At 41.3% G+C, this 24,315-nt stretch overlaps 1 protein-coding gene across 2 annotated transcripts; it reads left to right on the top strand.

The window, feature by feature from the left end:
• Window positions 1-257: 257 nt before the first annotated feature.
• On the top strand, window positions 258-24,315 carry LOC106609157 (choline O-acetyltransferase). 2 transcript variants are annotated; one of them, XM_014207645.2, is made up of 15 exons: window positions 258-511; window positions 873-984; window positions 3,311-3,502; window positions 6,536-6,654; window positions 9,911-9,964; window positions 10,609-10,786; window positions 15,314-15,491; window positions 15,672-15,841; window positions 16,075-16,175; window positions 16,445-16,573; window positions 16,840-16,962; window positions 17,196-17,337; window positions 17,738-17,800; window positions 18,369-18,506; window positions 21,491-24,315. In XM_014207645.2, the coding sequence occupies exons 2-15, from the start codon at window positions 937-939 to the stop codon at window positions 21,791-21,793; spliced, it is 1,938 nt and encodes a 645-aa protein (XP_014063120.1). In that variant the 5' UTR covers window positions 258-511; window positions 873-936; the 3' UTR covers window positions 21,794-24,315. The 2 variants fall into 2 exon arrangements, with proteins under 2 accessions (XP_014063120.1, XP_014063117.1); XM_014207642.2 differs by having other exon boundaries at window positions 259-511; window positions 870-984.

The raw sequence follows: 24,315 nt of genomic DNA, 5'->3' as shown, positions 1-24,315 counted from the left end.
TAACGATATTGTCCTCTCCACAACCAAGTGTAGGTAGTCAAGCTATTCGTTGATTTTCAGCTCTCAAACTCAGAAAAAGCCCCTTCTTTCCCCCGACACACTCTAAACTCAACAATAAAGTCATACGGGCTAACCCGCTTGTAGCTACTACTATCTCAAGATCAGTTTCATACTTTGTCAGAGGTGGGCAGGGGAAGCAAGCCAAGCTGTCAAATAATATGTTCCACGAATAGATTTCGATGGGAGGAGTTTGCTGCTTGCGGGGTAGGTAGAGACAGACAAACACCTAGAGCATCTTTACTAAGCAAGCGCGCTTTAAAAGTCAAAGCCTTGCAATGGGTGTGAGCTAGGAGTGAATATCATGAAGAGTGAGACAGAATGGGGAACGATCATTCGTTCGCGTCAAAGGATTTAGTTATGTTAGTTCTATGCACGTACGCGGGACACTATTTCATCTTGTTGCAAACCTTTTTGACCTATTGAGGAGTGAAGGAGGGCATCCATTTCTCAGGTAAGCGGAAATCTTTTCTCTGATTCTCATCATTCACAAATATGCCTAGTTCAGTAAGTTAACAGGTGCACGATGTGCTTAGTTTGGATGACTTGGAAGGAGACAGCTCCTCGATTAATACTTATGGAAAGATTGTGATTGTGGTTATGTATCTATAATGTATCTATGCTGAATACAATAATATATTATATTTAACACTAATACATACCATATCAACACCTGGTGATAAGATTTTGGTTTTTAAATAACATTTATAATACGAACTCGACAGTGACAGTTCAAATGTAGCAATCCTATTTTAAAGTAATCCCTTTTTTTCATTTGTTTTGAATGATTTGGATGTACCGGCTTCATGCAGAAGGCTGAACTTCAACCAACTCTTGTGAGTTTGTATTCCTCCTGACCGATCCTGACTGGATAACAACATGCCCATCCTGGAGAGAGAGCCGCCGAAAGGCCGAAGGGAAAGCTATGTATGAAAGTCTTAGGTTATATATATATATATCGATATACTAATACTCTTTATGCACTAGATCATGTAGCCCGATACATTATAGTTTTTTAAAACACTGAGGGTAATGAATTGTTTAATAAGGATTGTGTCTGGCTGTAACTTGCTATCAACTATTTCTAAATCAAATCTTTGCTTTATCTATACGGGTATATTCTGAAAATGTAGGCTTTATCGGACAACATTATAAGGTGAATTGTAATAGGTCTATGTTATTCAGGTCGTCGCAAAAGTGAGTAACAATAACTGAATCGATAGTCATTTATTGGTGGATAATTAGCATAATCTAAAATCTGTTTGCTTTACTTGTTTCACTCAGTTTCCATTGCTGCTGTTTTATCACAATGTTGCTTGTGACTGACAAAGTACCGTTGCCGAGACACTATTTTAGGGAATTCGTTTCTTACCTTGATATGTACCACAGTCCTTTTTGTAGCCTTAATTGCTTTCCAAAGTATGCATTTATTGATACAAATTGGCTTCTTACTTGTAATATTTCGTAACAAATTGTAATGAGAAGTGATTTTCATGAGTGTCTTGCAGAACTAACGCACAGATTATCAATAGAAAAAGTATGCAGCAACAAGCTTGAAAGCTATTCCAAGTGTAACAGGTACAGGCGCTGCCATGGGACTGGAAAGAACATGGATGCTGAAACGCTGGGTCCTTGTACTGACCGCTAGGGGCAGAAACTAGAGAACTTGAAGGCTTTTATTACACTGGTATTAACAAAACTGGGAAATTAAAATACCCTCTCAGACTTGATGTAATGCAAATGTATGATCCAACACAGAGCTTTGGAAGCCGTGATACTTGCGCCCAAATTATTGTTCTCTGTCTAAACCTTTATCATGTAAAAGCCAATTTATCGAGGATTTTTTTGTTGGAAGATATACACATTCTGCGAATTGTAAAGAATACCGAGAAGCAATCCGGGAAGTCAAACGTCTCAACAATTCACGTTTCTGTTGCCAGAGCACTTTAGCTATATGCTACTAGAATTTACACAGCACCATTGGTTTAGGTTAAGGCGAATATGAACGAAGCACAAGCCCGTGGTGTGACACTTCAATTGCCCACTGGGGATCAATTAATTAAACAAAATTGAATTCTTAACGATACGATTCTAATGGATCTCCCCCAAGAGTGGCCATTCGCTTGGGGCTAATTCCAAGGTAAAATATCACCAACCTATCCATTCAATCATACCTATTTCACATTTGATTTACACACTAAAAATAAGGGTTCCTTAAAGGTCTTTGGGAAGGGTGGTGGTTCTATGTGGAACCATAATGACCCAAATAATCCCTTCGAGCCCTTCAATGGTTATTTGCAGTTCAGATAAGGGTTCTTTCCTCTTTTAGTGATGATTAACATGTAGGGCAGTTGGTTCATTAGAATATGTTGTGGGCGTGGTTTGTGCAACCGTGAGTGAGAGTGTCATTCCAGTTTGTTTAATCTGTTGTGTTGTATTATAATGTGTTACTTATGCCTATGGCCAGTGATTGTGTCTTGTTATAGACTCAGATATGGCCTTGTGTCAATTGAGAACGGTTGTCTAAATGCTGGCACACTTTATTCAACCCATCAATAAAAACAGTAGTAAAGTCTTGCAGAAGTTTAACAATGCATTATGGCTATTAAACCCTAATTAAAAACCCTGTATTGTTCTTCAAAGAACATTTCAGATTGAAAACATTATTTATAGAGCCATTCTCCATAAATGTTCTATATAGCACCAAAAAGGGTTCCACTATGGTTACAAGCCATTTTTTAACCCCTATTTGACACTATATAGAACCCTTTTATTTTAGTGTGTAGGTAACCCATTCTTACACTGGCAAGAATGACAGAACGGATTCAAACATATCAGGCCAAATTAGGACAAATAATTAGTCAACACTCAACACACTTACTCCCACTCCATATACAGCACTTTCCATTAGCATTTTATTCAATATAAAATAACCATAGCTGTTTCGATCAAAAGGAGCGTTTTCGTATCCCACAGGGCGCTGTAAAATTAATTCTCGACTTGGCTTCAAGCAGTTCGAATGAATAATTCACTCAGGTTCTAAGAATACAAGCTTTAAAGAGAAACTTCAGGAAGAAAATTAGGTATTTTAATGCTCAGACGAATGAATACATGCCTACAGGCAGGAAAACAGCTTCTTATAATGATGAACACATTTTGTCCTTTTGGGTGCAGCATCACTGAGTCAATATTTATCCCAATCCAACCATTACAGAGGGTCTGATTGATTGATTGATTGATCTCACAATGTTAGGTCCTGCCCAAGGTGCCTGTCCCACCCCTGAAGCAGACTCTGGACATGTACCTGAGCTGTATGAAACACCTGGTGAAGGAGGAACAATATCAGAAGACTAAAGCCATCGTGGTGAAGTTTGGAGAGCCAGGCGGCACTGGAGAGCTGCTGCAGAAGAAACTACTGGAGAGGAGTGACAAGACATACAACTGGGTAAACTCCCTCCCTCACTCAGACAAACACTGTGTCCCAAATGGCACCCTATTGCCTATATAATGCAAGGGCTCTGGTCAAAGGTAGTGTGCACTATAGGGAATAAGGTGTCATTTGGGAGGCAGATAAGACCCTCAGTAAATGTAAACATTCAAATACATTCTGTTAGCCACTGTGGGAGTGTGATCCTTGTTAGGTTTCTATTGTTCTGAAACAGAAGTCAGATTTGGTGTGAGATGGGATGCCAGTTTACCTTTTAGTTCCCACATGTGTGAAGCATGCAAAGTAGTATACCCTTATACTTCTACACTCTTAGAAAAAAAAGGTGCTATCTAGAATATTTTTGTTGCAATTAGAACCCTTTTAGTTCCAGGTAGAACCCTTTTGATTCCAGGTGGAACCCTTTTGGGTTCCATGTACAGTGCCTTCAGAAAGTATTTACACCCCTTGACTTTTTCCATATTTTGTTATGTTACAGGCTGAATTTAAAATGGATTACATTTAGATTTAATGTCACTAACCTATACACAATACCCCATCATGTCAAAGTTGAATTCTGTTTTTCCAAATGTTTCCAAATGAATTAAAAAATAAAATTCTGAAATGTATTGAGTCAATAAGTCTTCAAGCCCTTTGTTATGGCAAGCTTAAATACGTTCAGGAGTAAAAATGTGCTTAACAAGTCACATAACAAGTTGCAGGACAATAATAGTGCTTAACATAATTGTTTAATGACTACTTCATCTCTGTACCCCAGATATACAATTATCTGTAATGTCCCTCAGTCGAGCAGTGAATTTAAAACGTAGATTGAATCACAAAGACCAGGAAGCTTTTTCAATGTTTCGCAGAGATGAGTAAAAAAAATAAAAAAGTAAGCAGACATTGAATATCCCTTTGAGCACAGTGAAGTTATTAATTACACTTTGGATGGTGTATCAATACACCCAGTCACTACAAAGATACAGGCGTCCTTCCTAACTCAGTTGCCGAAGAGGAAGGAAACCGCTCAGGGATTTTACCATGAGGCCAATGGTGACTTAAAAAACAGTTACAGAGTTTAATGGCTGTGATAGGAGAAAACTGAGGATGGATAAACAACATTGTAGTTACTCCACAATACTAACCTAATTGACAGAGTGAAAAGAAGGAAGACTGTACAGAATAAAATATTCCAAAACATGCATCCTGTTCGCAACAAGGCATGAAAGTAATACTGAAATAATTAAATTTTTGTCCTGAATACAAAGGGTTATGTTTGGGGCAAATCCAATACTGAGTACCACTCTCCATATTTTCAAGTAAAGTGGTGGCTGCATCATGTTATGGGTATGTTTGTAATCGTTATGGACTGGGGAGTTTTTTCAGGATAAAACATTTACTGACTGGAGCTAAGCAAAGGCAAAATCCTATAGGAAAACCTGGTTCAGTCTGCTTTCCACCAGACACTGGGAGATGAATTCTCCTTTCAGCCAGACAATACCCTAAAAACACATGGCCAATATACACTAGAGTTGCTTATCAAGAAGACAGTGAATGTTCCTGAGTGGCCGAGTTACATTTTTTACTTAAATCTACTTGAATAATTTTGAAAATAATAAATTGGCAAATGTTGCACAATCCAGGTGTGGAAAGCTCTTAGAGACTTACCCAGAAAGACTCACAGTTGTAATCACTGTCAAAAGTGCTTCTACAAATGATTGACTCAGGGGTGTGAATACTTATGTAAATGAGATATTTCTGTATTTCATTTTCAATACATTTGCTACAATTTCTAAAAACATGTTTTCACTTTGAAATTCTGGGGTATTGTGTGTAGATGGGTGAGAAAAAATATATGTAATCCATTTGGAATTCAGGCTGTAACACAACAAAATGTGGAATAAGTCAAGGGGTATGAATTCTTTCTGAAGGCACTGTAGAACCCTTTCTACAGAATATTCTACATGGAACCCAAAAGGGTTCTACATGGAACCCAAAAGGGTTCTACATGGAACCAAAAAGGGTGTTCCTATGGGGACAGCCAGATAACCCTTTTGAAACCCTTTTTTCTAAGAGTGTACAGTATACTTCGACATCACTTCAGGTTGAAACATTGTAGAGCACAAGTAGAAGTAAACACGACCTAAAGGTGTGATATATCAGGAGTGTGTCGATAACGGAAAGCTAAACAATCTCCTTTGATAACCCATTGGAGACCTGTCCATAAAGACTGTAGAGTCTCCACACTGTGATTGAAGACACTATCAACTCCATAAATGGCCCAATACACTTGGACCATCAATAACAGCTGGCAACGGAAGGAGGAAAGAACTAAAGCTGTGGCCATAGATCTATCAGATCTGCCACTTGGTGTCTGCAGGACCGATCCATCACTGGCCACTTAGATGATCAGTCAGTCCTGAATTAAAGTAGCTTTCTGATATCTATCAAACTCCCACTCCTCCACCACAGCCTCTCTCCTCCTCGAGTTCTTTTGTCCTCTCTTTCTCTCTGTTATCTATCAAACTCCCACTCATCCTGCTGCAGCCTCTCTCCTCTTCTCCTCTAGTCCTTTTGTCCTCTCTTTCTCTCTGTTCTCTATCAAACTCCCACTCATCCTGCTGCAGCCTCTCTCCTCCTCTCCTCCTGTAGTCTTTTTGTCCTCTCTTTCTCTCTGTTCTCTATCAAACTCCCACTCCTGCTGCAGCCTCTCTCCTCCTCTCCTCCTGTAGTCTTTTTGTCCTCTCTTTCTCTCTGTTCTCTATCAAACTCCCACTCCTCCTGCTGCAGCCTCTCACCTCCTCTACTCCCCTCCATCTTGCTATGATATTCAGTGCACTCAAGATAGTGATGGCTTCTCACACTGATGCCCATGAGATTCCCTTCTAAGAATACCCTTTCAGTAATGTGTTTAAAGCCAGTTCAACAAAGCCACAGTTTAAAAACCTGCAGGAGCAGTATTTGGCACCTTGTCAACATGGATGTACAAAGTGGAGGCCTTGTGCCTGTTCTCCCTCTCTCTCTCGCCATCTCTGTCTCTCGCTCTCTCAGGTTTATGACTACTGGCTAGAAGATATGTATTTGAATCAGAGATTGGCCCTACCAGTCAACTCCAATCCTGCCATGGTCTTCCCAAAACAAAACTTTAAAGATCGCAAAGACTCGCTCAGGTATGTGAAATATTCCCTCAGGTATGTGAAAGACTCAGTCAAGTATGTGACAGACTCACTTCCTCAGTGTGAATAAGATTAGTGCTGTTTGACTGACAACCAGTTGGATTATACTTGACAACAGGGCGTAATGTACATACTGTAGTAATCTCGGCACCCAAAACCAAATCAGCTACTCTGACGAGAGACTATGTACATTGAGATGATTTTGACTGTTTGAACTAGGTACTTACTTATTTAGATAGTTAATCATTTCTTTGTTGTTGCATTTTCTCATCCTGAATCCCTCCACAACTAGAAGCTGTCCAACTATATAATGGTAAATACAATATACAGAGTACAATATTGTATTATACTGCAATATACAATGGTGCTGGTGCAATGCAATACATGGCTACTATGCTTCCTGTCCTGTACTGTAAACCAAACTTGGTGAGAGATTTACAACAATGTTTTCAGCAGGCATAAACCAAACCAGATTTACAACAATGTTTTCAGCATGCATAAACCAAACCAGATTTACAACAATGTTTTCAGCACGCATAAACCAAACCAGATTTACAACAATGTTTTCAGCATGCATAAACCAAACCAGATTTACAACAATGTTTTCAGCATGCATAAACCAAACCAGATTTACAACAATGTTTTCAGCATGCATAAACCAAACCAGATTTACAACAATGTTTTCAGCAGGCATAAACCAAACCAGATTTACAACAATGTTTTCAGCAGGCATAAACCAAACCAGATTTACAACAATGTTTTCAGCAGGCATAAACCAAACCAGATTTACAACAATGTTTTCAGCATGCATAAACCAAACCAGATTTACAACAATGTTTTCAGCAGGCATAAACCAAACCAGATTTACAAGCTGCAATATGTGGAGAGTATCAGTAGCCAGTCTGCATCATCTCTTCTCTACATCTCTGCTGCTTATTAAATGAGCTGTGGTCTGCCAGCCTGACAGACAACACACAAACACACACACACACACACACACACACACACACACACACACACACACACACACACACACACACACACACACACACACACACACACACACACACACACACACGCACACACGCACACACATACACACACACACGCAAGACCATCCAGATACAGACTGTGTACTGTAAGTCAACATTGGCTTTTGTCAGCTCACAGTGAGCTAAGTGAAAACTAGCAGGACCTTCAGAACAGCCTCCTAATAGACCGACAGAGGCTCTTATTAGATTGGGAGTGAAAGATCTAAGCAGTCCGCTGAGACTGGTGGCCTGCTTAGCTGGCTGCCCTCCTCCTCCCCATCCTCAGCCTCCATCCAGGGGTGTGGTGGTGAATGTGTGGTTGGGGTAATAAGTATCTGTGTGTGTATGTTTGTGTGTCTGTGTGGTGTAGCCCACTTTGTATATTGATCTGGGGTTTGAACACATAAACACTGAGACAAATGACAGAAAACACCAGGGCTGACGTGGCACTGTGTTTTGCTCCCTATCTAGATACACACGCACGCACGGAAACACACACACTCACGCAAACACATACAACACGCGCACACACGTGCACGCACACACACGCACACACACACGCGCACCCATACACACACAGCATAGCCCTATAATCTAGTAGAAATGTAATTATAGCTCTCCAATGAGGAAGGGGGGGAGGGGGCATTTGAAGCATCATGAGCAGATGGAGATGTTAAAGTAACAGCCTGTAACTGTTTGTCAATCAGTGTATGTGGATATTTAAATTAGGAATATGGATAAATAAAATATCCACATGCAGAACTATTATATAGTTACAATTCAGTAATACATATTTTAATTATTTATTTAACCAGGCAAGTCAGTTAAGAACAAATTCTTATTTACAATCAAGGCCTAGGAACAGTGGGTTAACTGCCTTTTTCAGGGACAGAATGACAGATTTTTACCTTGTCAGTTCGGGGATTCGATCTAGCCACCTTTCGGTTACTGGCCCATTGCTCTAACCACTAGGCTACCTCCCTCCCATATATACTGTACATATATGGAGAAAAGTGTAAGAAGAAGAGTATATTGTAGAGTATAGTATATAGTATATTGTAGAGTATAGTGTGGAGTATAGTGTGGAGTATATTGTAGAGTATTATGTGGAGTATATGGTAGAGTATAGTATATAGTATATTGTAGAGTATGGCGTGGAGTATATTGTAGAGTATAGTGTAGAGTATAGTGTGGAGTACAGTGTAGAGTATAGTGCAGAGTATAGTGTAGAGTGTATTGTAGAGTATATCGCTGAGTATATCGTAGAGTGTAGTGTAGAGTATATTGTAGCATATATTGTGGAGTGTTATGTGGAGTACATGGTAGAGTATAGTATATAGTACAGTGTAGAGTATAGTGTGGAGTATAGTATACAGTATATAGTATATTGTAGAGTATAGTGTGGAGTATAGTGTAGAGTATAGTGTAGAGTATATTGTAGAGGGTAGTGTAGAGTATATTGTAGAGTATTTTGTGGAGTATATGGCAGAGTGTAGTATATAGTATATTGTAGAGTATAGTGTAGAGTATATTGTAGACTATAGTGTATAGTATATTGTAGAGTATAGTGTATAGTATAGTGTAGAGTATATTGCAGAGTATTGTGTGGAGTGTATGGCAGAGTGTAGTATATAGTATATTGTATAGAATAGTGGGGAGTATATTGTAGACTCTAGTGTATAGTATATTGTTGAGTATAGTGTAGAGTATAGTGTAGTATATTGTAGAGTATTGTGTGGAGTATATGGTAGAGTGTAGTATTTTGTAAATTGTGGAGTATAGTGTAGAGTATATTGTGGAGTACAGTGTAGAGTATAGTGTAGATTATATTGTAGAATATAGTGGAGAGTATAGTGTGGAGTATATTGTAGAGTATCATGCAGAGCGTAGTGCGGAGTATAGTGTGGAGTATAGTGTAGAGTATAGTGTAGAGTATATTGTAGAGTATGGTGTAGAGTATAGTGCATAGTATAGTGTATATTGTAGAGTATATCGCTGAGTATATCGTAGAGCATAATGTAGAGTATATTGTAGAGTATATTGTAGAGTATAGTGTAGAGTATATTGTATGTTGTAAATTGCATAAGAAGAGTATATTTTAATAATGGATGCCAGTAATTAAATGACTCTACTGTTACATGTACACTTTGTATTGTGCCAGTCTTATTGATGTTGTGTGCTGGGTGCTAAATCAGTCTTTCTATTCTCCATCTTCTCAGATTCGCTGCTCACCTCATCACAGGAGTTCTGGAGTACAAGGAACGTATTGACACGTGAGTGCCCTTAAATACAGTTTGTCCACCTTATAGCGCTTCTATTCTATTCTATACTGTAGAAGGAGAGTATGAAGATAATCTATATTCTAGAATATAAAGGGGGAAAATAACACTTTTATTTATAAACACAATATACAGACAATCTAGAACAGGGGTATTCAACTCTTATCTTATGAGGTCCAGAGCCTGCTGGTTTTCTGTTCTACCTGATATCTAATTGCACACACCTGGTGTCCCAGGTCTAAATCAGTCCCTGATTAGAAGAGAACAATTAAAAAATGCAGTGGAACTGGCTTCGAGGTTCAGAGTTGAGTTTGAAGGATCTAGAATGTAAGTGGATAAAACAGCTCTGTAGAGCAGCTGAGGTTGTCTGAGGTCCCATGCCTCTGTGTCTCTGTGTGTTTCCTGGGCCTGCTGCCTGACACGTGGGCGTTGCCTGTGGACTATTTATCATAAACACAAATAACACATAGAAACAGAGTATACAGACCTCATCTAGAAAATAAAACAAACAAGTATTTATTTATTTCTACAGAAACAGAGTACACATACCATGTAGAATATAAATGTCCTCTCCAGAGCAGCTGAGGGTTGTCTGAGTCTCTGTGTCTGTGTGTCTCCTGGGCCTTGGGGTCTGACAGGCGGGTGTTGCCTGTGGACTTTGCTCGGGGCCAGCTGGCTGGGACCCCTCTGTGTATGAAGCAGTATTACCGTCTCTTCAACACATATCGTCTGCCCGGCCACAAGAGGGATACCCTCGTCATCCACAAGCCTGGGTCGACTGAGCAGGAGTACATCATCGTGGCATGCAAGAACCAGGTCAGAGAGAGACTAATCCATAGCGGCGTGATTGAAATGTAAAGGTCATTTCCGATTGAGCCGACGTATGCAGCGTTTACCGTGAATGCAGTCTAAGCGAACGCGGAAACATTGCCTTTAAATTTATATTATGCTGTAGCGCAGGTCTTTAGCGCTACAGATTGAATTGAGCCCTAAGATTGCGTATCAAATGGCACCCTTTTCCTATCCTTATGGACCCTGGTCAAAAATAGTGCATTATATCAAATCTAATTATACAATTTTCTTCGTCACATGCTTCGTAAACAACAGGTGTGGACTAACAGTGAAATGCTTATTTGCGGGCCCTTCCCAATAATGCAGATAGAAAGAAAAGAGAGAAATAATAGAAAAGTCAAACACATAATAATAAAACTAATAATAAATATAAAATGAGTAACGATAGCTTGGCTATATACACGGGGTACCAGTACTGAGTCCATGTGCAGGGGTACGAGGTAATTGAGATGGATATGTACATATAGGTAGGGATAAAGTGACAGATAATAAACAGTAGCAGCAGCGTATGTGATGAGTCAAAAAGGTTAGTGCAAAAAGGCTCAATGCAAATAGTCCTGGAAGCTATTTGGTTAACTATTTAAAGCTCCAATATACTTTTTGGACGACCCGACCAAATTCACATAGAAAGGTGAGTTTTAGATCTGTCATTCTCATTGAAAGCAAGTGTAAGAAGCGGTAGATCTGTTTAATATGCACTATTTCTATGCTTCCCGTTCTTAAGTTTCATTTTTGCATCTTTTACTTTCTGTTTTTTACACCAGCTCCAGCTGAAAATACTATATTTTTGATTATGGAAAAGATATTTCACAACGGTTTAGATGGTACAATGATTCTCTATACTTGAATGTTTTGTCACATAAACATAAAATTAGGTGAACTATTAGAATTTTAGCAACCAGGAAATGGTGGAGCGATTTCTGCATAGTGTACCTTTTAATTAACTATTTTTCAGTCTTATGGCTTGGGGGGTAGAAGCTGTTCAGGGTCCTGTTGGTTCCAGACTTGGTGCATCGGTACCACTTTCCGTGTGGTAGCAGAGAGAACAGTCTATGACTTGGGTGGTTGGAGTTTTTGACAATTTTTAGGGCCTTCCTTTGACATCGCCTGGTAGATCCTGGATGGTAGGGAGCTCGGCCCCAGTGATGTCCTGGGCTGTATGCACTACCTTCTGTAGCGCCTTGTGGTCGGATGCCAAGCAGTTGCCATACCAAGCGGTGATACAGAAGTCAAGATGCTCTCAATGCTGCAGCTGAAAACTCCTCAGTGATGTGGACACAGAGGAACTTGAAGCTCTTGACCCGCTCTACTACAGCTCTGTCGATGTGAATGTGGGAGTGCTACCACGTTGTGTCTTCTGCAAATTTCATGATGGGTGTTGGAGTTGTGTGCGACCATGCAGTCATGGGTGAACAGGGAGTACAGGAAGGGACTAAACACGCACCCTTGGGGAGCCCCCGTGTTGAGTGTCAGCATGGCGGATGTGTGGTTGCCTACCCTCACCACCTCGGGGCGGACCATCAGGAAGTCCAGTTGCAGGAGGTGTTCAGTCCCAATGTCTTAGCTTAGTGATAAGTTTGGACGGCACTATAGTGTTGAACGCTGAGCATTCTCACATACAGTGCCTTCAGAAAGTATTCGGACCCCATTTTGTTACATTACAGACTTATTCTAAAATTGATTTAAAAAAAAATTCCTCTTCAATCTACACACAATACCCCATAATGACAAAATAAAAACAGGTTGTTATACATTTTTGCAAATTTATTACAAAAAAAGTAAATAATCACATTAACATACATACCCTTTACTCAGTACTTTGTTGAAGCACCTTTGGCAGCAATTACAGCATTGAGTCTTTTTGGGTATGACACTATAAGCTTGGCACACCTGTGTTTGCGGAGTTTCTCCCATTCTTCTCTGTAGATCTTCTCAAGCTCTGTCAGGTTGAATTGGGAGCGTTGCTACACATCTATTTTCAGGTCTCTCCAGAGATGTTCAATCGGGTTCAAGTCCTGGCTCTTGCTGGGTCACTCAAGGACATTCAGAGACTTGTCCCGAAGCCACTCCTGCGTTATCTTGGCTGTGTGCTTAGGATTGTTGTCCTCTTGGAAGATGAACCTTCGCCCCAGTCTGAGGTCCTCTGGAGCAGGTTTTCATCAAGGATCTCCATGTACTTTGCTCTGTTCATCTTTGCCTTGATTCTGACTAGTCTCCCAGTCCCTGCCGCTGAAAAACATCCCCACAGCATGATGCTGCCACCACCATGCTTCACCGTAGGGATAGTGCCAGGCTTCCTCCAGACGTGACGCTTGGCATTCAGGCCAAAGAGTTCAATCTTGGTTTCGTCAGAACAGAGAATCTTGTTTCTCATGGTCTGTGAGTTTTTAGGTGCCTTTTGGCAAACTCCAAGCAGGCTGTCATGTGCATTTTACTGAGGAGTGAGTGGCTTCCGTCTGGCCGCTCTACCACAAAGTCCTGATTAGTGGAATTCTGCAGAGATGGTTGTCCTTCTGGAATGTTCTCCCACCTCCACAGAGGAACTCTAGAGCTCTGTAGGAGTAACCATCGGGTTCTTGGTCACCTCCATGACCAAGGCCCTTCTCCCCTGACTGCTCAGTTTGGCCAGGCGGCCAGCTCTAGGAAGAGTCTTGGTGGTTCCAAACTTCTTCCATTTAAGAATGATGGAGGCCACTGTGTTGTTGGGCACCTTCAATGCTGCCGACATTTTCTGGTACCCTTCCCCAGATCTGTGCCTCGACACAATCCTGTCTCGGAGCTCCACGGACAATTCCTTCAACTTCATGGCTTGGTTTTTGCTCTGACATGCACTGTCAACTGTGGGACCAGCAGCAGGACTTTAGTTAGCTGTCTACCGTATGGACCGATGTACAGCAGGACTTTAGTTAGCATGCTACCGTATGGACCGATGTACAGCAGGACTTTAGCTAGCTGTCTACCGTATGGACCGATGTACAGCAGGACTTTAGTTAGCATGCTACCGTATGGACCGATGTACAGCAGGACTTTAGTTAGCTGTCTACCGTATGGACCGATGTACAGCAGGACTTTAGTTAGCCTGCTACCGTATGGAGCGATGTACAGCAGGACTTTAGCTAGCTGTCTACCGTATGGACCGATGTACAGCAGGACTTTAGTTAGCCTGCTACCGTATGGACCGATGTACAGCAGGACTTTAGCTAGCCAGCTACCGTATGGACCGATGTACAGCAGGACTTTAGCTAGCCAGCTACCGTATGGACCGATGTACAGCAGGACTTTAGCTAGCTGTCTACCGTATGGACCGATGTACAGCAGGACTTTAGTTAGCATGCTACCGTATGGACCGATGTACAGCAGGACTTTAGCTAGCCAGCTACCGTATGGACCGATGTACAGCAGGACTTTAGCTAGCTGTCTACCGTATGGACCGATGTACAGCAGGACTTTAGCTAGCTGTCTACCGTATGGACCGATGTACAGCAGGACTTTAGCTAGCCAGCTACCGTATGGACCGATGTACAGCAGGACTTTAGCTAGCTGTCTACCGTATGGACCGATGTACAGCAGGACTTTAGCTAGCTGTCTACCGTATGGACCGATGTACAGCAGGACTTTAGTTAGCATGCTACCGTATGGACCGATGTACAGCAGGACTTTAGCTAGCTGTCTACCGTATGGACCGATGTACAGCAGGACTTTAGTTAGCCTGCTACCGTATGGACCGATGTACAGCAGGACTTTCGTTAGCCTGCTACCGTATGGACCGATGTACAGCAGGACTTTCGTTAGCCTGCTACCGTATGGACCGATGTACAGCAGGACTTTAGTTAGCATGCTACCGTATGGACCGATGTACAGCAGGACTTTAGTTAGCATGCTACCGTATGGACCGATGTACAGCAGAAGTTTAGTTAGCATGCTACCGTATGGACCGATGTATAGCAGGACTTTAGTTAGCATGCTACCGTATGGACCGATGTATAGCAGGACTTTAGTTAGCCTGCTACCGTATGGACCGATGTATAGCAGGACTTTAGTTAGCATGCTACCGTATGGACCGATGTACAGCAGGACTTTAGCTAGCTGTCTACCGTATGGACCGATGTACAGCAGGACTTTAGTTAGCATGCTACCGTATGGACCGATGTACAGCAGGACTTTAGTTAGCCTGCTACCGTATGGACCGATGTACAGCAGGACTTTAGTTAGCCAGCTACCGTATGGACCGATGTACAGCAGGACTTTAGTTAGCATGCTACCGTATGGACCGATGTACAGCAGGACTTTAGTTAGCATGCTACCGTATGGACCGATGTACAGCAGGATTTTAGATTAATCTATTTTGAGGTCCTATAATAAAGCACATCAAATCAGATGTATGTTTTAACCTGTAAATATTCTAACACCTTTTAATGTTCATAACAAATTTCCCCTCGGGGACAATAAAATTAATCCTAATCCAAACATTTTTGTTTTTCCTCTTCTCAGTTCTTTGTGTTGGACCTAGTGGTAAATAAGAAAAAGCTGAAAGAAATGGACATCTTAACCCAGTTGGAGAAGATAGTGAAGATGGCGGAGAACTCAGAGGAGAGACAGCCTCCATTTGGTCTGCTGACGTCTGATGGAAGAACAGAATGGGCCCAGGCTAGAGAAGTGCTGATCAAAGGTTTCACTTCAGACACCTTACAGTCTGCATTATATCATAACTATAATAATAACGCAGATATCAAGTGATTATATCCTCATAGTAATAACTCAAAATAAATCACGGCAAGACTATGAAAACATATATGTTTGCATAAACTGACCTAGTCTGTCTGTCTCCCTTCCTCCCTCCCTCCCTTAGATTCAGTAAACAGAGAGTCATTGGCTGTGATTGAGAAGTGTCTATGTGTGTTGTGTCTGGACAACCCCAGTGGGATGGAGGTTGGGGATACCAGCCGAGCCCTGCTGATGCTCCATGGAGGAGGCCATGAGAAGATGGGGGCGAACCGCTGGTATGACAAGCCAATGCAGGTAAGGCCATGCCAATGGCACTACGACCCATATTCATAAAGTGTCTCAGACTCCGAGTGCTGATCTAGGACCAGTTTTTCCTTTTACAGAAGATAATACAGAATAAGATAATATGGATGGGGTTGACCTGATCCTAGATCAGCACTTATAAATAAAGGCCCGGAGCCCGTGGAATGGAGTAGATAGAAGCGTAGACAGTTCCATGTAGGATGTGTAACCCTCCTCTCTTTCAGTTTATTGTAGGGGAGGACGGAGTCTGCGGAACGGTGTGCGAGCACTCACCCTTCGAGGGCATCGTTCTGGTGGCATGTACTGAATACCTGATGAAATTTATGTAAGCAAAAGAACAAAACATGAATGCATCCGTATGGTGGTAGATTTATGTGGAGTTGACAACTGGTATCCCCCAAGGTTCTATTGTGGGTTCTGTGCAATATAGTTAACAGTCAGTTTATTACATTACATCTTAAATCAGATCTTTCACATTTACAGCTAATGTATTATTTGAGGTTTGTCATAAAGCAGCATGCTGTTGATGAATAATACATTTATAAATAATAATACATGATTCTAAGGAAGTCATGTGACGTGCTCTCTCCACAGGACTGGAAGTCCCTCCAAGATGGGGAGGGCCACCAGCGTGTCGGAGCTTCCTACTCCTGCCAGACTGCTCTGGAAGACCACACCTCACATCCAGGGCCTTCTGAAGGCCTCTGCTGAGAGACTACAGAGATAAGACACACACCCACACACACACACACACACACACACACACACACACACACACACACACACACACACACACACACACACACACACACACACACACACACACACACACACACACACACACACACACACACACACACACACACACACACAGCATAGCATAGCCCTGGCATCTAGTAATCTACCCTTAATCTTACCCCCTCACTACAATAACCAGCATTTTGAATCCAAACGTTGTTTCATATTCATCCATGTTTTCTATTCCTCAGGCTGGTTAGAGATCTGGACATGGATGTGCACAAGTTTGAGGTCTATGGAAAAGAATTCATCAAGAAACAGAAGATGAGCCCAGATGCATACATACAGGTGGCTCTACAACTGGCATTCTACAGGTACAGTACACCTGTATGAAATGTATCTAAAATGACAAGTGGTTGGTTGTTTTGACAAATTAAGACTTATTATACTGTATCAGCACACTATTCATTTTAATACTTAATGACAGTAATTTTAAAACAACAAAAACCTCAAGGAACTTTGTTTCGTTGGTCACACATAAGTGAATTTATGGAAGTGTCTCCATTGATATACAGTAATTATATATTTTTTCTTTTTGATTTCTCAGATGCAATGGAAGGCTGGTGTCCACTTATGAAAGTGCGTCTATCCGTCGTTTCCATGAGGGCCGGGTGGACAACATCCGCTCAGCTACCTCCGAGGCTCTGGCCTTTGTGAAGGCCATGACGGACGAGAAGGCATCTCTCTCTGTGAGTCATTTTTCTTACTTAGACCCCCAATTACTGGGCTACTCCCATTATACTGTTCATCATGTCCTCTTAACTGGTGCCACCGCCTCCCTCCCACCAGAGTCGAGAGTTCGTTGTTCCAGCCATAAACACACAAGCAATGCACAGAAGCACACACACACACACACACACACACACACACACACACACACACACACACACACACACACACACACACACACACACACACACACACACACACACACACAAAAGCAGCTGATCCCTCTACATATTTCAAGCATAATCTCTCATATGACTCCTTGTCTCCTCTCATAACATGTTCAAGGTGGAGTAATCATATTTAGCTCATAAGACTTAATGTAATTATTTATTGTGATCTTGTTTGTATTCAATTTTACAGGATTCTGAAAAGATGAAACGATTGTGGGATGCAATTAACGCCCAGACAAATTACACAATCACAGTAAGTGCAGATATTTGAATAAATTATCCATTGCATAAGTCCATTTGATAAAGAGAAACATCTTATTTAAGGCCTAGATTCAATCAGATCAAGCATTAACCGGCGATAGCTGATGTTTTGCCGTTGTTGGCGGTGGAACGGCATTGGAGCTGTCAAATCAGAGCAGCTGCTCTTGTGATCCTTGTCACGAAGCCACACCCGCATTAAAAGTTCAGAATGAGAGAGTGTAGCCTATATAGAAATAATGATGCTCAAATTGAAAATCATTAAACTAAATAATGAGGATTTCTATCAGCCTAATCGAGGTGTAGATTACATCTCACATTCCAGTGTTCGAACTTGTAAACAAGGCTGCATGGGATTTCTCTTAATGCAACTCTGTGCTGCCAGTGGCAATGTCCGCTTTAGTTATAATGCCGGTAGCCACTTGTGGATTTGACAGCTCTAACGCAGTTCCACCTCAGACACCGCCAAAAGCTATGCAGATGTTGGCTAAAACAGATCTGATTGAATTGGGCCCTAACTAGCTTAAATACATGGAGCGCTAAGGGTTCTTGGTGTTTCACAGGCTATTACAGGGTTGGGAATAGACAATCACCTTCTAGGACTCAGAGAGATCGCACAAGAGCTCAAGATGGAGACGCCGGAGATCTTCACAGATGAAACCTATGTGGCCAGTAACCAGTTCATTCTCTCCACGAGTCAGGTATACCCTCTAGTCATTGCTTTGCTATGTGGCTATTGCTAGTGCAGCCATAATATATACTATATAATATGTGCAATTTAGCAGACGCTTTTATCCAAAATCATGCATGCATACCTCTAATCTCAGTATTTGACAAGCAGCTAGATGACAATAACATTATTTCAACCAATTGTGTTATAACTATTTACTACATATATATCATCTATGAAGTAATCAGTAACAGTTTATATAACTACTTATAAATCCCTAGTTAAAGTATACCTGAGTATACCTAAGTAGATGGCAGTAGCAATTTTAGCAATATTAACACCGAGCTAAAGGCTAGAGCTGCCGCTTTCAAGGAGCGGGACACTAATCTGGACACTTGTAAGAAATCCCACTATGCCCTCCGATGAACCATCAAACAGGCAAAGCGTTAATACCTGCCTAAATGACTACCGCCCCCGTAGCACTCACGTCTGTAGCCATTAAGTGCTTTGAAAGGCTGGTCTTGGCTCACACAACACCATCAACACCATCATCCCGGAAATCCTAGACCCACTCCAAATTGCATACTGCCCCAACAAATCCACAAAGATAACACAATCAAAATTACACTCCACACGGCCCTGTCCCACCTGGACAAAAGAAACATCTATGTGAGAATGCTGTTCATTGACTACAGCTCAGTGTTCAACACCATAGTGCCCACAAAGCTCATCACTAAGTTAAGGACCCTGAGACTAAACACTTCCCTCTGAAACTAGATCCTGGACTTCCTGGTGGGCCACTCTCAGGTGGTAAGGCAACAACACATCTGCCACGCTGATCCACAACACGGGGGCCCCTCAGGGGTTGCGTGCTCAGTCCCCCTCCTGTACTCCCTGTTCACCCACAACTGTGTGGCCAAGCACGACTCCAACACCATCATTAAGTTTGCTGACGACACAACGGTGGTAGGCCTGATCACCGACAATGATGAGAGCCTATAGGGAGGAAGTCAAAGACCTGGCAGTGTGGTGCCAGGACAAAAAATTCTACCTCAACGTGAGCAAGACAAAGGAGCTGATCGTGGACTACAGGAAAAGGAGGGCCGAACACACCCCCATTCACATCGATTGGGCTGTAGTGGAGCGGGTCGAGAGCTTCAAGTTCCTTGGTGTCCATATCACCAATTAACTAACACGGTCCAAACACACCAAGACAGTCGTGAAGAGGGCATGACAACATCTATTTCCACTCAGGAGACTGAAAAGATTTGGCATGGGTCCCCAGATCCTCAAAAATTTCTACAGCTGCAACATCGAGAGCATCCTGACCGGTTGTATCACCTCCTGGTATTGCAACTGCTCGGCATCCGACCATAAGGTGCTACAGAGGGTAGTGCGTATGGCCCAGTACATCACTCGGGCCAAGCTTCCTGCCATCCAGGACCTCTATACTAGGTGTTGTTAGAGGAAGGCCCCAACATTTTTTAAAGACTCCAGTCACTCAAGTCATAGACTGTTCTCTCTGCTACCGCATGGAAAGCAGTACCAGAGCGCCAAGTATAGGTCCAAAAGGATCCTTAACAGCTTCTACCCCTAAGCCATAAGACCGCTGAACAGTTAATCAAATGGCCACCCAGACTATTTGCATTGACCCCCCCCAACCCCACTGCTGCTACTCGCTGTTTATTATCTATGCCTAGTCACTTTACCCCTACCTACATGTACAAATTGCCTGAACTACCTCGACTAACCTGTACCCTCACACATTGACTCCGTACCAGTACCCCCTGCTGTGCTCACTTGAACAGGAAGGTGGTGCGGCGGTCCTTGTTGTGGGCAAATTTTGTCATCAAACTTTGTCATCAAAGTCTGGCATTCTCTGAATTTATGATGCTTTCAAGACAAATGGGAACTCGAAAAAAAACATGGTCGAATCATGATGTCAGTGATCTTCAAGTCAGAGCTCTAGAAAGAGGCGCGAGTTCCTGACTTTGAATTCCCAGTTGGATGACCGTTCAAAACATATTTTCCCAGTCGGAGCTAGTTTTTTTTATGAGTTCCCAGTTGTCTTGAATTCACTGAAGTCTGAGATTTCCCAGTTCCAAGTTTCCAGTTGTCTTGAATTCACTGAAGTCTGAGATTTCCCAGTTCCAAGTTCCCAGTTGTCTTGAATTCACTGAAGTCTGAGATTTCCCAGTTCCAAGTTTCCAGTTGTTTTGAACGTGGCAGAAGTCATGCTGGATTGACAGCATGGCCAATGTATTCAACCTTTTCTGGTCCATGGTGTTGCATGTGAATGTTTATCCTTTTAAGCTTGGAAGAGAGACCCTTAAACCCAGACTTGGACTACACACCCTCTCCACTGAATAGCAGGCTAGTGACTGCTTTGCAATGCTTGCAGTTAGCCCCTGATTCCTTCCAACCCATCATTGTTGAATTTGAATGTTTATGTCCAATAGCCGATGAGCACCGATACGTTTTATCTCATTTCTCTTCATATGACAAGGATTGAAAAGGATTTGCCAGTAGATTGTCGACTTGATTCATGATAATGACTGCTTGTCTAGCTTGCCAGCTAAGATTTTGAAAGTATGATATTGACATGATCAGTCCAGTCAAAGCTACGGTAGATTTGACATTATTTTATCTGCACCCAAGGATCTTGAGCTTTCTTGGATGGGCATTATCAATCCCTACACTCTGTGTTGTTCGCTGGCTGCCCCTCCACCACAGAAAGCACTGATCTAGGCTGAAACACCTGCATTTTGGAGCTGCCTTACACAAGAAAGCAAAAAAGAGACCATGCTTGTGTGTGGCTTTATTAACAGAATTATTATTTACATTGTTTGCAAACTGATATGTAACACATATTAATGCCAAAATAACATGCAAAACAGACAACAAAAAGGTGCCCCACCTGCCCTGAATGACGGGGCAGGTAGATGGGTATTAACCACTGGTAGATGGGTATTAACCACTGGTAGATGGGTATTAACTGGTATACATCCTCCTCAGGTCCCAACCACAGTGGAGATGTTCTGCTGCTATGGCCCGGTTGTTCCTAACGGGTACGGGTGCTGCTACAACCCCCAGTCAGACCACCTCCTCTTCAGCGTGACCAGCTTCCACGGTAGCACCGAGACCTGCTCGGCAGTGTTCATCAAGGCTCTGGACGAGGGCCTCGTAGAGATGAGGGATCTGTGCAGGAAGAGTAATAAGCCTCAGAGCAGCGCTGCTCCTGCTGCCTCGAAGGTGGTTGAGAATAACCAAGGAGCAGGCAGCAAGCTTCCAAGCACACTTCAGAAAACAGGGAAGTAATTCATACCAATGTAGCTTTACAGTGTCCATATTATGACAGCTTCAGAGTCACACTCAACTTCTGACGCATCCCGGTATGTCGTAAAAGGAGCGTTAACTAGTTGTCCTGTGTGCATTTTCATGTTTGTGCAATCAGGTTTTTGTTTTACAACTTATTTTCTCAATTCAATCAGAAAATATGAAGCCTTAACTATGTAGCTATGTACATAAAACTAAGAGTTAAAAAATGTAGCTATAATGACTACAAAGAATTAAACATGGAAAAAACATAGATGTAGACTCTCATTCATCATTGACACTGTGTGGGAGTCTAGACAGAGCAGAGATATCTGGTCTACTAATAGGAAACTAAAGCCATGCCTGCTATTTCAGCACTGTAGTGACGGACAGCTCCTCTTCACCGAGAGGATGAATGAACTAGCTCCTAAATCATCTCAGTGTATGTACGCTCAACATATATTCATCAGCTTTGTTGAAACAACTCCTAAATATATACCGGAATATACCATTATTTTTCACATTTGTCATGCAAACAATCATATTGTAACTAATGGGATTAAAGTAAACTAGGTTTAAGATCGTCAATATAAGGACGATGGCAAAAAGGGATTTCTATCAGGTAAAGTCTAAAGGATGACAGGCACTTTAATGTTCTATATTTTTTACTTACGTTTGTTAAGAAATTATATGAAATACATGATATGTGAAGAATAACAGTTGACGGATATACAGGAGCTCATTGCTTGGGAAAAAAAATACTTCAATGATTCTTAATTCAGTAGCAACAGTTGCTATGTATCAGTATATTTGTGCTGTGAACCATATTTGTCATGTCCTATATGTGTATATGTGACGCAATAGTTTGAGTAATGAAAACGTCTGTGTTACCTACTGCATCTGTTCAGTAGGATGAACTGAGCTTTACTCACTAAGTTCAGTAGGATGAACTGAGCTTTACTCACTAAGTGGTGATAATGTAACGTGAATCATTATGTGTCTGTTTTTATAGTATACTTGTTGTAGTGTAGAAACATTAAGAATAAAATACAGTCATTCAAGGCTATACTGTGCAATAATAAAATAGCTTACGCAGGCAAGGCTTGCACATGCAATTCATTTGAAATCTATTCATTATCTTAGCTATTTTTGGTACTCAGCAATATTTTGGTCACAGTAGAATGTAGAACGTGTTAGAACATATAATACAGTAATGTCCTCTTGTGTGTAATAGAGAAGTGTCTTATTGTAACAATCAAAACCCTGCATGTTTTTGATGATGGTCTCATGTTCGAAACCTGTCAGTTTGTCCTCGTAAATGTCTCATTACTATCACAAATATCGAAGTCAAGAGTGATTAAATGTTAATTGTTACTGTTACATGTTATTGTTGTTTTGTGTTAATAATGTATTTTGCTGGACATTTGAATGTGAACCAGGTGACAGTGCAAGTATTTTATCAGATGTACTTCTCACTTTATACCTCACATATTCACCCTCTCCTCCTTTCTCTCTCTAGTTCCCTATGCATGCACAATGAGGAAAAAAAGTCTTAGAAATGCACGTTAAGTGCACTTAAAAAATCTTAAAAATCTATTCAAAAATGTCTACTTGTATTTGTACCTGTAAATGAGTCCATACAAAACGTAAACAGATTTGCCTTAAACGCTTGACTGATACGCTTACAGTACAGTATTTCTAAAGGTATTTCCATAGGTATAGGTAGTAGAGATTATGTGCAGGATTGTCTCACACCGTTTCATTAAGTGGATGTGATGATTCTGTGGAAGAAGAAATGTGTTACCTGTTTGTGTGACGTATGCAAATGATTGGGAATGTAGTAGTGGTGTTGATATGCTGGTTTTTGAGTTTCTTATTTTGATTGCTTCACTAATGGCACCCTTTTCCTTTTATATTGCACAACTTTTGACCAGGACTTTGCTCAAAAGTAGTGCACTATATAGGGAATAGGCTGCCATTTGGGATAAATGCTTTCTCTATATATTGATAATGGTCTAATGTGTGGTTCCACTCATATTATGGAATCTAAGGCATTGATTCAATCAGTAGCGCAGAATATCAGCGTTATAGCTTGATTCACATTTAAAGGCAATGTTTCCCCTTTCACGACGCCCTCTATTCACGGTAAACGCTGCATATGTCAGCTCAATCGGAAATTAACTTTACATTTCAACCACGCTACAATGCAGATCTTCAGCGCTACGGATTGAATCGAGCCCTAAGTCCATGCTCATGTTATCGTTAGTGATAGGGAGAGTACTGTAGTTTGTGCTGTATCAATTGTATTTATTTGATATAGTCAATTGAATTTTCAGTGAATACATACAAATCTAGTAAAACATTGAAAAGCTTATTTATTTTTGTAGTTAAATACATACATTTATTTTCATCCAAAAATCGATATGATATATACACTTGAATTGTATTGGAGATATTTATGAGAATATATTGTAACCTTTTGCTGTGTAGAGAATACTGCGATAAATAAAATGCATTCCAAAATA

The sequence above is a fragment of the Salmo salar genome, chromosome ssa01 (genome assembly GCF_905237065.1).
Source record: "Salmo salar chromosome ssa01, Ssal_v3.1, whole genome shotgun sequence".
NCBI lineage: Eukaryota > Metazoa > Chordata > Actinopteri > Salmoniformes > Salmonidae > Salmo > Salmo salar.
The sequence above is the reverse complement of the archived record's forward strand: the minus strand, read 5'-3'. Positions and strand labels throughout refer to the sequence as shown.